General features: G+C 37.5%; 1 protein-coding gene across 4 annotated transcripts in view; it reads left to right on the forward strand.

The window, feature by feature from the left end:
- The window catches only part of GRM5 (glutamate metabotropic receptor 5), a 665,424-nt gene that overhangs the window by 27,152 nt on the left and 623,948 nt on the right, over window positions 1–14,324 (forward strand). For all 4 annotated transcript variants that reach the window (XM_073888708.1, XM_073888709.1, XM_025893393.2 and 1 more), the window contains exon 2: window positions 2,907–3,768. In XM_073888708.1, coding sequence (XP_073744809.1) covers window positions 3,108–3,768 — 661 coding nt within the window. In that variant the 5' untranslated portion in view covers window positions 2,907–3,107. The remainder of the gene's footprint in view (window positions 1–2,906; window positions 3,769–14,324) is intronic.

Genomic DNA, 14,324 nt, shown 5'->3' on the forward strand with positions numbered 1-14,324 from the left:
GGTTTCCAAATGTCTTTGCCGGAGGCGGAATTGCCCTGCCCTTGTCGGTCCGGGCTAAGGAAGCTGCTCCGGTTTGCTCTCAGGAGCTTTTCTGCCCTGCAAGCTCTCCGTACAGCCTTGGAGGACCAGGGCAGAAATGGTGGCCTCCCAATCTCTACCCGGAGGAGCCGAGAACTCGGGGCCCCGCTCCTCAGTGTGCCCCCAGAGAAAAGCAGTCACTTCCGTGTCCCCGGTCTCCGGCCGCGCCCCGTGCTCACCCGGCCTGTGACCGAGCGTTGCTATCTCTGGTACCCGACCCCGCCCAGAGTCTCCAAACCCAGCAGATCCCTGCAGTGCGTTCCCGCACCGCTCCTCCCCGGGAAGGAAGGGGAGTCTCCCCGGATCTGCCGCCTGCTGGGTCCCTGCTGGAGGAGCCGTGCCCCGACTGGGCCGCGGGTCACAGTCTATGGCAACCCCGAGCTGAGAGCCCGCGACTCTGCTCCGTCTCTGCAGCCGGCTTCCCCGCTCCGATACCTGGGAGCTCTGCCGCACTCAGGCACCCCCGGTCTCTCCGTGACCCCGAGGGTCCTGAGACCACACTGTCCCGGGAGGATTCCACCCCCAGCTTAGCCACTGGAGCGACGTCCCTCCGCGGAGCCAACTTCTAAAAGGTCCGATTTTGTGCTCCGTGGCTCTAGCACTTGCCAGAAGCTGCCGGCGGAGGCCCCTCCCCCGCCGTCTATCCTCCCGAATATCGCCTCGGATTCACTTCTCCGCACGTCCTACCTTCCAGAAAGTGGTCACTTTTCTGTTCAGAGAGTTGTTGCTACTCTCTTCTTCGGTCTCCTGTTGAGTTCGTAGGTGTTCAGAATGGTTTGATCCCTATTCAGCTGAATTCCTGAGACCAGATGAAATCCAGGTCTCCTACTCCTCCGCCATCTTGCTCCGCCCCTCTTTTGATGATTTTATGTAATAAAAATGAGTCCTGTTTTGTTATTGAGTTTGCTCACTAACGTTCTGCATTTAATAAGACATTGTGATTTCTTTTACCACACACACACACACACACACACACATTTTTTTTTTTTTGTCTGCAGTAAAATTCACATGTGAATAAGCATTGGTCTCTAGGTCTTTGGTCTAAGCAAGTGAAGGGAAAGCTTGAGAATATTCAGATAATTTCCCAAATGAGAAAATTAATATCAGTCTTTGTTCCCTGCCCCTGTCTACAATACCAACTTCCATACCAAAACTGATTTTTTGCCCTAAATATTGCTAAACACCTAGAACATCCTAGAACATCTAGTTATTTGATAAGCTTTTTTATTTTAATATTTGTCACTATACAAGGCAGCCTTTCTCTTTTGTCACAGGATAGAAATGATGGGGGGTGGGGAGTGATTAGAGTTGTGATTCAGGTCATCTTCAGTTGGTGTATGGACTAGAATTTTTGTAGATCTGATGGGTGTTGAAAACCATTAGTATTCCTTAAGAAGCATCATACTTGTATAAATTCCTGAAGAAGCTTCACCTGCCTTTTTGAAAGGTGTTGCTTAGGGAGTTAGTCACTTGAAAACAATTTAATATCCTTGGCTGACAGAGAGGATAACATACTAAATAAGTCTCTTCTACAATTCTTTTAATAACCCAAATCACTAATTTGTCAGTTCCCCTTTACAAACTGATAGAATTTGCTATAGGCAATTTGGGACAAATTTCCTTCTTCCCGGGAGTTTAAACTGAAATAGGTGACTACATTCAAAGCTGTACTAAGTTTCTACTTGGAAGGGTAGTTCTAAACATGCATCCTTCCAGCCCTTGGAGTCTTTGTGATATGGAATTTTTTTTTTCCTGGATCAGAGATAGAGGACTGATTACTGTGAATTTTATTACAAGACTCTGTAATTACTTTGAAGACTCTGGAGGACTGAGGGGTTTGCCAGAGAATTTTCTGTCCTCACCACCTAGCTACAGAATGCCCTTGGAAATGTAATAACAGAAAAGGTCATGTCTTGACTATATATAGTCCTATTCAATATACAAAACATTTGCATAGTTGATATCTTATGTTGATTCCCATAAGGGTAGCCTAGTACATATGATGGGACTTTTCAGGTGAGGAAATTCTGGTACTGAGAGGTCGAACAATTTATTAATAATTCTTAATAGCAGACCTGGAATTTGAACTAAATATTAATTTTGCCAAAAACTGGTGCCCATTTCACTTTGTCTTTCTACCTAGTTAGGGAACATTTACTCTGCATTACCCACACTATTCCTTCTTTCCTATAGTTCATTTAGCTTGGGAATACCTACCTGGCCTCATATGTCTTTGTTCTATATTATATGGAAACTAGACATAATATTTAGTTATTGGGAAGATTGTTCAGCTTGCCTTAAATTGCATTTAAAGAGGGGTTATGTAACCTTTACTAAAAAGTCACTTTTTTTTTGTGATTGCATAGTTGGTAATGCTGAAAATGCTGAAAATTCAGAAAGAAATAAAATGTATTTCTAAAACACAAAATACTATCACCCAGAGATAACTAATGCTTGTTATTTTGGGTTGCATACTCCCTAAAGTTTTCTGTTTGTGGCATAGTTTTGTTTTTAGGGTGCTTTCTCTCATCTCCACATAAAAATATCATTTGGCCTACCACACATAAGATTTGCTTTTGTGTACTCAGATGAACAAATGAAAAGAATATCAATGTAAGTAAAGTAGGATCAAGAAACTCTATTGGATTGTTTCATCAAATTACAAAATTACAAAAGAGACAAAGGAGAGACTTAAGGATTTTTAGATTGTTTTTTCAAAAAGATTATATTCCTAGTCTACATCATCAAAGTCTACTAGTATAGATCATTAGAGCTTCCCAAACTGGTTGTACTTATGTTGTTAAATACCCATGCTATTTTTTTTCCAGGTTTTGAAGATCATGACCACATGGATGAAACTAATTAAATGGTACGTGGGGACATGGTGGTCCTTTAGAGAGCACATCTAAATTACTGGCTAATTCCTTGGTTTGCCACTCAACATAGGACGTTGTTTGATTCTATCTATCAGAACTCTTGTAAATTTTCCCCACCATGCTATCTTTATTAGCTTGAACTCCTTTCCTAAAATGGTCCTTCTGTTGATCCTGTCAGTTCTGCTTTTGAAAGAAGATGTCCGTGGGAGTGCACAATCCAGTGAGAGGAGAGTGGTGGCTCACATGCCAGGTGACATCATTATTGGAGCTCTCTTTTCTGTCCACCACCAGCCCACAGTGGACAAAGTTCATGAGAGGAAATGTGGGGCAGTTCGTGAACAGTATGGCATTCAGAGAGTGGAGGCCATGCTGCATACTCTGGAAAGGATCAACTCAGACCCCACACTCTTGCCCAACATCACACTGGGTTGCGAGATAAGGGATTCCTGCTGGCATTCGGCTGTGGCCCTAGAGCAGAGCATTGAGTTCATAAGGGACTCTCTCATTTCTTCAGAAGAAGAAGAAGGTTTGGTGCGCTGCGTGGATGGGTCTTCCTCTTCCTTCCGCTCCAAAAAGCCCATTGTAGGGGTCATTGGGCCTGGCTCCAGTTCTGTGGCCATTCAGGTCCAGAACTTGCTCCAGCTTTTCAACATACCTCAGATTGCTTACTCGGCAACAAGCATGGATCTGAGCGACAAGACTCTGTTCAAGTACTTCATGAGGGTTGTGCCTTCAGATGCTCAGCAGGCACGGGCCATGGTGGACATAGTGAAGAGGTACAACTGGACCTATGTGTCAGCTGTGCACACAGAAGGTAAGCATCCTTTACATTGGTTGATATATGTCTTATTATGCACTCAGCAGATTCCCAGTTATAATTCCAGGTTTTGGAAGACTAAAATATTCTTGATTATTTGGGATCTTTTGAGTTGCCTGGCTATACCAGTAATATAAGAAGGGCTCAAGTGGCAGATGTCTAGAGAGGCTTAGATTTAGGCTAATATTAATGTTTATGTGGCCATGATTTTGTGAAATGAACATTTTTTGTGTGTTTTGCATCATATTATCTGTAATTCTGCTATGATGATGCTAGAAATTTTTAAGTTTTCTGAAATTCATTGAACACCTCATAATTTTCACATTTAAAGTTGCTCCAACTACCTATTGTTTTTGATAAAGAGAGGTACACATAAATGCAGGTAGGGACTGAAGGCAGTCAGTTCTGGCCCAGTTCTACTGTGATAGAAAATTACCAAACAGTTTAGTCTCACAAGTATTTTCTTTTTCAAAAGAGAGTATAGTTAATTCTGGAAAAGAGATATGTATGAATTAATACTACCCTTGTCTAGAACATACTCAGAGAATGTAAGTTTTAGCAATTCAAAATTAGTTTTGCTTTGAAATTTATTGTTTGTTTATGCTCAAAGCAAAACAAGGAAGCAAAATGTGACTGAGGTTTTATAACAATAACAATATTAGTCCTTTTTATTGGTTATGGTGCTTTGAAAATGTTTTCATATGCATGACTTATTAGTTCATGACCAAGGCTGTTTGGGACAGGTTTGGTTTGACTACAGAGGTTAAGTGACTCAAATGTGAGACTCACTAATTACACAACACTCTTTCTAGCACAACATACTGCATATACTAAAGCCAGAAGCTACAAAATACTTTTTTATAGTCCATGGAAGCACTGTGAGGATTAGTTAAGATTAAAGAATCTTGCAATAACATTATCAATATGGTCCAAACAATCCAATCCTGTAAAATGTGGGGTTGAGTTATTGAGCAATTTATGAAATCACCAGAGTGAGCCTACTTTGGAGGTTAGTAACCAGTCACCAGCCAGATATAACAAACTATTCATTATGAAGTGGCGTAATATAGATTTCACTGTATGCCCACTCATTAACAATGTTCAGAGCTGCACAAACATAAAATGGGCTTCCGTACTGGATTGAGATTTTTATACCTCTGGAAATTCTTATGTATAAATTTGTAGTTTATTTATCAAGATGTTGGTATGTGGAAATTTTGAGCAATGGATAGATGATCAAGGAGACCTTGGATTTTTTTCTAATGCTGAGATTTTCATTATAAAACCACTATTTCACTTTATTCTCACAACAATCCAGTGATACAGGTAATCCAAATATTTTATTTCTGTTTTAAAATACAAATGCTTTACGAGTTTAAATGGTCCATCCAATATATATCTAACAGTGATTTTAAGAGTAGGACTCCTAGTTACTGACTTTTAGCTTAGGGCCCTATTATAATTGAACAGAATCCAATGTAATCACACCTGAGGATATATTTATACAATACATATTCATTAAACACAAATACATGTAAGGACTTCTGATAGTCCTCTGAAGGGACAGCCCTATGTTTTATATATCAATACCCATTGGGTATACAATTTGGCAGGGGCCGGAGGCATGCATTAATACTTATATAACCATAATTCATGATGACAAGAAGTTACAAATATGTCTTTAAAGTAAACTGACAGAGAAAAAAATCAAGTCCTATTCTGTGGTGATGGGCCCCATCTTCAAGATCTTCAAGAAGGACATGGAATTTGAGTTGGATTTTGACAGGAAGAATACTGACAATTGGTGAAAATTAAGAAGGGATGGATTTCCAGAAAAGGGCATGAGGAAATATGAGATGGGAAAGTAAAAACGGTTTAAAAAATGCCAAGGATAAAGTTATGTTTTGGTTCACTTCAAATCATAAATTTCATTAGGGACGTCCCTCTAGCTTTAGAAGAGTAAGTCTTGGTCTCTATGTAGGACAGGGCAATTCAAGATTGTGTTCTAAGTGAAACTCATCATCATGACTATTGGCTGTTACTAATTTAAATTTTTTTAACCTAAATGTACGCCAATAGTGATCTAATAAAATAAATTGATTTGTCCATATAAGTATGATTGCATAGCTATTAAAATGAATGAGGCATTCTGTAGGTAATGAAATAATAATAATGAACTCCAAGATCATTTTTAAGGGAAAAAAGCAAGGTGCAGTTTTGTGTAATGGCTTGTTATTTGTGTAAAATGGAGTTTATGTAAATCATTTGATTGACATTCAAAGAATTGCTCTCAGAGAAGAACAAAACAGGTAACACTTGCTCCTTCTGAGGAGGACATAGAAGAGTTACCGGATCAGGTAGAAAGGAAGAGACTTACTTTTCTTGTATAACTTTTACATGCAAATGTTTGAAGTTGTGTATTTTAAGCAAAAGGAGCTATTGAAATATAACCATTAAAAGGAAACATTCTATTTGTGGGTAAAAAAAAAATAAACCAATATAAATCCCATTGCCAAATCCAGGCAGATTTAATTATTTTGCCAAAAATAGGTCAATAGAAATTTTCTTGCCAAATACTGGCAAAATATTTGGATACCACCAGGATTCAGGAAAGAACACACTTTGAGTATGGACAAAGATGGGAAGAAATACTTTTGGCTTATTTCTTTATGTGGTTTAGTCAGAGAGTATTTATATTGCTTTGATCCCAAGCAAGTATGTGGATAATGCGGTTATGTGGTATTATGTCTTACAATTTATCTGTATAGGAGTGGTGTGGTAGGAAGTTTAACAAGGTAAAAATCACATGTGGGATAAGAAAAGTACTTGAGTGTAATGAGATACAGCTCTGTTGGGTACTGTGGAAACTCCCCAAAATGATGCCTGGTTTTCTGTGGCCTGGCCCTTCAGAAATCCCTTGTGGGATTTTCCATGAAATGGTAATACCAGTTCTTCCTTCAGCCTCTTTTTGTGGCTGGATTGGGGTAACCCTCTCTAGCCCTAGCTCTCTCATCCCCAGGATCTCAAACTATTCCTATGTCCTTATAATTATCCGTCTTTACCCAGTTGATATTACTCTTTTTTAAAGAGTATTGAACTTTCCAAATGCTTTCCCAAGAGGGATTGAGGTCTATGAAAAGATGTTGTCCCATTTAAAAAATCATTTATCTTCCCCCACCGCACAAATTGCTCATTTACTTTATGCTTAAACATGGTAGTACTATGTCATACAGTTCTCTTGGCAGGGATTACAAGGTGTTCCTTCAAGAAAGTGTTGTTGTCACAGAATTTCAGAAGAGAGCACAAGGACACTTGGGGTTTAGCTTCATGTTAATAATCTCTTACACTTGCCATTTCCTTGATATATGCTTTTTCTAGGCTACAGGACTGAGTATTTACTGTGGCTTGTTGTACCATGCAGAAATTGTGCCTAGGTCTTCTAGGCAAATGGATTAATAGTATGAAATCAAAAAAAGAAAAAAAGAATTTTTTTTAAAATGCAGACCACACCAGTTCTTCAACTGTGTGTAGGAAATTAACAGAAATCATTCAGAAGAAAAAAAAACATCAGTGCTTTTTAAGGCATCAATCCTGTCAGCACTCTCTCTGCTCTCAGGGGTCTTTTACCTCAGCACTTTTGCCAGCCTTGGTATGTGGGTCCATTTATGTCACAGGATCAGTGGTGCTGGCCTGTTTGTAGGTATGGCAGATCAGCTGCTTTGGTGACTTCGTTTTGTAACTTGATAGTTCACTCCTATTACCAAGCAGCTCCAGCCTTGTGAATGTTTTGGTTAATATGATGTGATGGAAGTGAGAACTTCCTTTCTTGTCTGTCTATCAGTCTTGGGACACTATCATCACCATGTGAAGGATGAGAGCACCCAGGTTTTCTAGAGGAGGCCATCTTAGACCACTTGACCTCAACCATGTGAGAGCACCTAATGAAGATCCAACACAGTTGCCTTTCTGACCCATCGTTAATTGCATTCACACATAGAGCCCAGCTGAAGCCATAAACATTACTCAGCTAACCATAAATTTATGAACAATAATGAATACCTTCAAGACTGAGTCCAGTATAAGCATACTCATTCCCATGACTTTAACTGTCCGGTCTCCCAATTGGTTGCTTCTACAATGTTTACACTTCAAAATCAAAACAAAACACATGTATTAAAATGAATTAATATCTTTATATTTAAATGTGAAATAAAATATAATGTATTATTTTATAAATGTGAAATAAATGCTGTTGGCAAGAAGGAAAATTTAGTCTTTCATCCACATGCCCATGACTAAAGATTCGATAATTCCCTTAAAGTGTTGATGTTTAAGTAATCAGACACTTGCAATAATTCCATTATTACGTGTTTCCCCTTGATCTAGCTTCATGTCATGGAGAAAAGTAGTTACAGACTAGATTTTATGTACAAAGTCATGTATACTATACTTTATGGATGACTTACAGGATTTTATACTTCACAATTTTTGCTGACTTTGAAACTCCACTGTTCACAGGGCCTATCAGTGTGCCTAGCACATAATAGGTGTTCAAAGACTATTTGCTGACTGGATGAATTTGTATTAGAATAGTACCTAACTCACTATTTATGAATATGTAGCATGTAGATAAATAGCAGATGCTTGTAGTATTTCAGTTTTGCTTCTTTATAAAAATGAGGAGCCAAAATGCCTCCCTTGATTAATTGTAAAATGCTATCCATACCTAACTCCTTATTTGTTTGCATTCATTCTTGAATTTATTATTTCCATCTAATGATATAGGAATACTAATTTGTTCTAGCCAAAAAACATGTCAGTGATGCTCTTGGAGAAAAATGTACCAATAAGTTGTACTGGTAAAATGACATCATTAAGAACATTGTCTTCAGGCTAGCCTACATATTGTGATATACCACTTTCAAGTTGTGATGTTTTTCCATCAATCATTTTAACAGGTGATAACAATCAAGCTTTGCTTGAAAGATCTTCAGTGTAATTCATAGTCTATATGCTTAGTTTAATTTCTAAAAAATGGGACTTCATTTTCCTGTCACATTTTTTTTCTATTAATTGGGATTCTATCAAGACAACAATTTAGTATGGAAAGATGAGAAATATCACTATGGGCCATACTGGTACTTTCTAAAGGGGTTTCATGTTGTTTCTCCAGAAATTGAATAGTGTTGAGAGGTGAGGTGGATTTTGAGATGATCATGATAATATTTCAGAGGCAAACTATTGTTAGCTTTGCAGAATGTTAATACTGGAGGTGTCTTAAGTGAGCATGTAGTTTAACACCTCTGTTACAGCTGGGGAAACAGAGACAGTGAGGACAAGTAATTTGGCCTTACTTGTACATAGTTAGTTACAGAGTTAGGCTTTGGAACTCAGTATTCCTGTCCAGAATTCCATTTCTACATCATTGTTAGGGATAATTACTCAAGTTGTTGTTGTTGTTCTTCTTCTTTTTCTTCTTCTCCTCCTCCTTCACCATTGTATTACTTCTCCATTTCATTGCTCTATTCCTTTTCCTTCATTTCAATGATGCCAATATGCTGAAAGTTTTAATATCTATCTGAAGTAGTAACAGGGACTACAAATGAATTCATTAATGTAGAAGTTAGCTTTGAGAAATGGAATGACCCCTTTGCTCTTGATCTATGAATTAGATGAATTGCTTCTTTGCCTGAGTCATATTACAGGTTTGCAGAAACTTTGAAAGATTTTCCTTAGCTTCACAAAAATTCTGAAAACATTAGACCCCCAGAAGTCTTTGTGATCATGGAATGATTGGGTAATTATATTGGTTACCCTGATGTAACAACCATAAAAAACAGGAGATGCAGAGACTTTTAGGTGGATTCTTCATGAAATTAACTTGATCATAGAACCATAATCTGGGAAATAGGGTGGCAACTTTAATAGTAATTAAGTAATTTTTCATATTCATACATCACCATCAGAAAGTTCATTGTTAGCATGAAAGAAATACAGGTAGCCCTGGGAAATTTGTTAGGGGGTGCTGTCTTCAGATGGTGATAGCATATAGACTATTAGTGACTGACCTCTGAGGGAGTTATTATTGCCTTGATCAGAGAAAACATAGGATCCATTAACATATCTAGCTGTGGCTTGGACAAGATCTTCCCTGTTTATAGATTTGATCTGAAAAGTTGGACTTTAGACCAGGTTTGACTCTAACTCACGTGTAAAAGATTCATGACGGACATAGCATTCCTATTTCCACTTTCTCAGGCACTATTACTATCTATTCACTGCTGAAAATACCAGAAATCCTCCCCCCTTGAAGTACTCCATGCCTGGGATGACTAAGTTAGAAGGACCCTTGTTTTCAGAGGGTATTATTGCACTGATCCCTCAACACACACAAATAAATACCTGGGGTGGAGGATGTGAAGTTCCAACTAATCAGATGTTTCCTTTAAGGAAGATGAGCTCTTAGTATATATGCCTGTTAGATATATTTAGCATTTATCCATTTTATGGATTCGAGCTGCCCACATTGTGTGTTCTTCCTTTTTCTCCTTTATTCCAGATCCCAAAGAGATAACATTATTTTCTGAGCTTTAGAGTTTGAATATTCAGAAAGTTCGTTCATTCTATTTATTAAAGAGGTGATCCTCTTTTCCTCAGTCCTCAGTCATTAGAACCTTATTAGCTTCTAGGTTTATAAAGTTTAGTCTGAGTAACAGAGGTTGCTACTGAGTGAAGATTACTGTCGAATGGGAAGGCATGTGCTACCCAATACACATGAAGCAAGTACTTACAAAAAAGCGAGGATAGATATCCACAAAAGTCTAATCAGAGGATCTCTTCCCTTTCTACTTTCTCTCTCTCTTTTTTTTCTTTCTGTCTCTCTTATTTACCACATTTTCCTCATCTCTTCTTTAGTTACTGACAGTTTTTATACTTTGTAGGTTGTTCATTAAGTCTGGTCAAGGGTAATAGCCTCATTATTCCATTATTTTGAAAATGACTATATGAAAGCTGAAGATTACATTAATGATATTTTGGAGGTGGAAAAAACAAAATTAAAAGGACTGGTTTTACTAAAAGAAATATCACTGGCATCAGAGGTAAGTGTTTACTGTGTGGCTCTGAGAAAATGACTTCAACTCCTTCCTTCATATGTCATATGAAGAGGTGCTAGAAAGTATGTTCTTGGAAGTACCTTCCAAGACTGACTTTCTGTGACTTGCTTTTATGCTTCCACAGACCACACTGGAATGGATTTTATAAATGTTGGGCATCACATTTAAAATAAATGCAACCAAGTATGATCTGTTCAAAAGAGAGTGGTCAGAAATGGTTATGAGACTTGAAACTGTGTCTTCAGAGAATGAATTTGGCACACAAAAGATAAGATAGTAGGGACCTGACTGCTACCTTTAGTTATTTGGAGAATTCAGGTGGAAAGAAGCCATAATCTGTATGACCAGGAGCATTATGAAGAGAGCTAATTACTGAAATACCAGAGTAACAAATTATAGTTCAATTAAAAAAAGGTTATTTTTATTCATTAGTACAACTGTTTGCTGAAGGAATTTCCTCTCTAGAAGGTGGTGAGTCAGTTTTCTGTAGGTCCTATGCATAGCCTGGAATAGAAAATCACTTGGAGGGGCTATAGAAAAATGAACTTAAGCCTCATTTGAGGAAGGAGAGAATTGGACTATTTGTCCCTTTTGATAACTACTGATATTGACAATCAAATGTCATTTAAATGAGATTCTATTATTCTGTGAATTAAAGCATGATTGCATATACTGTGATATTTCATTAATTTGTTACTTGATTCATTTATTCTGTAACACATTCTGATAAAGTAATCATTTCATAGGTTAGAGAATAGGTATGAAAGAGGAAGTAATTTCCCCAGTTATACTGCATCCAGTTAGTGGCAGAGAGAGGATTTGGACCCAAGGGCAATTCTTTTAAAATAAACCCAAACTTCCTCCCTTTATATTGGGGTAGTGGTGGCTTCAAGCGAAAGTGGAATGCACATTTATTGACTCCTTTTCCCTTCCTAGGAAATAAGAAAACTATTTGTTTTCCCACTGAGAAAATCTTTGAGCATGTTTCTTGTATCTTTTTATTCAGCTTTGAAAGCAACACCTTTCTTTGTTCATATGGAAGGAATTAATTATAGTAAAGAGAAAATAAATTAAGGAGGATGCTTATGGCAACAAGTTGACCTCACAGAAGAACTTTTTGTGAGTCTGATGATAAGTACAGACTGTATCTGGTTGTTTTTATTCACATCTTCATTGCAGATGCCACACTCCATCCTTCAGATGCCAATTACAGGAGGAAGCAGGATGGTACACATTTTTTTAGGAACAGGAGAACATATTGTTAAGTGATGTGGCCTTATGTATGAAAGACTTCTTTGGAATTCATCAGGACTAGGAGTTATGAAATCTCATTTTGGCACATTTGCATGTACTCCAGAAAGACTTCTCAACTTAACCAAATGTTGAGTTGAGGAGATATTTTGGCAAGAGGTGTGATAGTCAGCTGTGTTCATTTTAGGGGACTTTGAAATGAGTGATTATGCCCCAATGATACATTTTATGTATCTGTTTTCACACACACACGAAGGCTTTCAAGAGAAAGAGATTGCCTAGTCTTTGTTTTGTTTTTTCAAAAAGTGCATCAAAACCCATGAGTCGTTTGTAAAACCTATTCATTAGAATGAGACCAGCAGTTAATATAGAGGTGAATAAAATAGGATACAGTAGAATATAAACATCAGAGTATTACATGATAGTAAGAGTAGGTATTGTTTTGTACATTTTTATTTTAGTTGCATATAACCATATGTGTCCTGTGGGTTACCACTTAAAATGTGTTTCTTACTATGTCATACAGCTAAAAAAAAAAACTTGAAAGCTACTTATTCTACTCTTCTTTTTAACATTGTTAATACATTTTTTTTGCTAGAAAAATGCAATATAAATACTCAGGTTTATGCTTCTGTGGCAATGTCATGAGGTTTGTCTCTCCTGGATGGATGAGTTCTAGGTCTTCTTCTTAAAAATAAGCAAGAATTCTAAGACACCCATGGTGGGAAATGGTGAAGACTTTAAGAAAACATAACTAATTAATATGTTGTTGATAAGTGACATAATCATCAACATAGGACTATGATGAGGATACCAGATCAGGAAGTCAGAGGCAAGTTCCTAGTCCAAGCTTTTATCAGACATCAAGACAAGCGTGGGAACATTTTTGTTGATATCCCAATATAGTTCATTAAAAATAAATACAAGTGATATTAATTATAATTTTGGTACTAAAAATGTACATATACCAAATTAATAGATCTACCCCCAACACACACACACACACACACACACACACACAATACAATGTGATAATATTCCCAAGATTATTCCTTTTTACATATAACAAATCAGGATACACCATGTGTAACAAAGTACAAGTTTAAACATATAAAGTGATAGTCTTCTTTCAGTTTTCTCTGAGTTTTCTAATGATTGCATGCACAGTCTCATTTGATAAGTGGTTAAGTCTAAATTTGAGGTATTTTGAGAATGGGAAGATCAAACCAAACTGTTAGTAAGATAAAGTGAAATAAGATATGAGAGAGCACTAGTAAAAGTAGTTCCATGAAATGGGTAAACTACATTGGAGTCATGACCTTAAATTTACAAAGTTTGTTGCAAAGACATCTCAGGAATCAAAGTTTCCTGATTCTTTGCAACCATTCTATTTAAGTAGTGTGAACACAGGCAAGTTTGAGTGTAAATCCTGATTACCATTCTTGCTAGTAAAGGGACTTCAGACTGTCACTTAATTTAGTTTTCTCATTATCAAATTGAGATAATAATCCCTACCCCCACAGACTGTTGTGAAAAATAAATATAAAGCTTTTAGTGTTAACCTTGGCACATAGTAAATGTTCAATAAGTGTCTTCTAAATTAGTTCGCCAGTCACGTAAGAGAGGACTTTTGATTTCAACTCAGGTTCTGATCTCAGGGTCCTGAGATACAGCCTTCCTTAAGATTTGTGCTCAGCCCTGAGCCTGCTTGAGAATTTTTCCCTCTGCCCCTCCCCCTGGCTTATATGTGCTCGTGTCCTCTCTCTCTCTCTCACTCTCTAAAATAAAGAAATCTTAAAAAAAATAAATTAGTTCACCAAGAACTTGCCTTATTTGGATACGAAGAGAAAACCCATAACTGAATGTTTCACTTTGGCTTTGCTTAGTTAAAGGTAACTAATGAATGAGGTGGAGAGTTAGGAAAGTGACCAGTAAATGCAGTGAGTTTTAGATTTTTACCAATTTTCCTTTTGGAAGTTAGGTTTGCAATCACATAATACAACAGAGAGTGTTTAGTGCTTTGGTACAATTATAACTAGATCCCACAAACTCTCCTTCAATTGCTGAGAAGCATTATGGTGTAATAAAATGAGCTGTCTGGAAAATCCCAGAGCTCGACTGTTAACATGGTTATTCACTCTGTGTGTGTGTGTGTGTGTGTGTGTGTGTGTGTGTGTGTGTGTGTGT

The sequence above is a fragment of the Callorhinus ursinus genome, unplaced genomic scaffold (assembly GCF_003265705.2).
Source record: "Callorhinus ursinus isolate GAN/ISIS: 27379988/994484 unplaced genomic scaffold, GSC_fseal_2.0 scaffold93, whole genome shotgun sequence".
NCBI classification, from domain to species: Eukaryota; Metazoa; Chordata; class Mammalia; order Carnivora; family Otariidae; genus Callorhinus; species Callorhinus ursinus.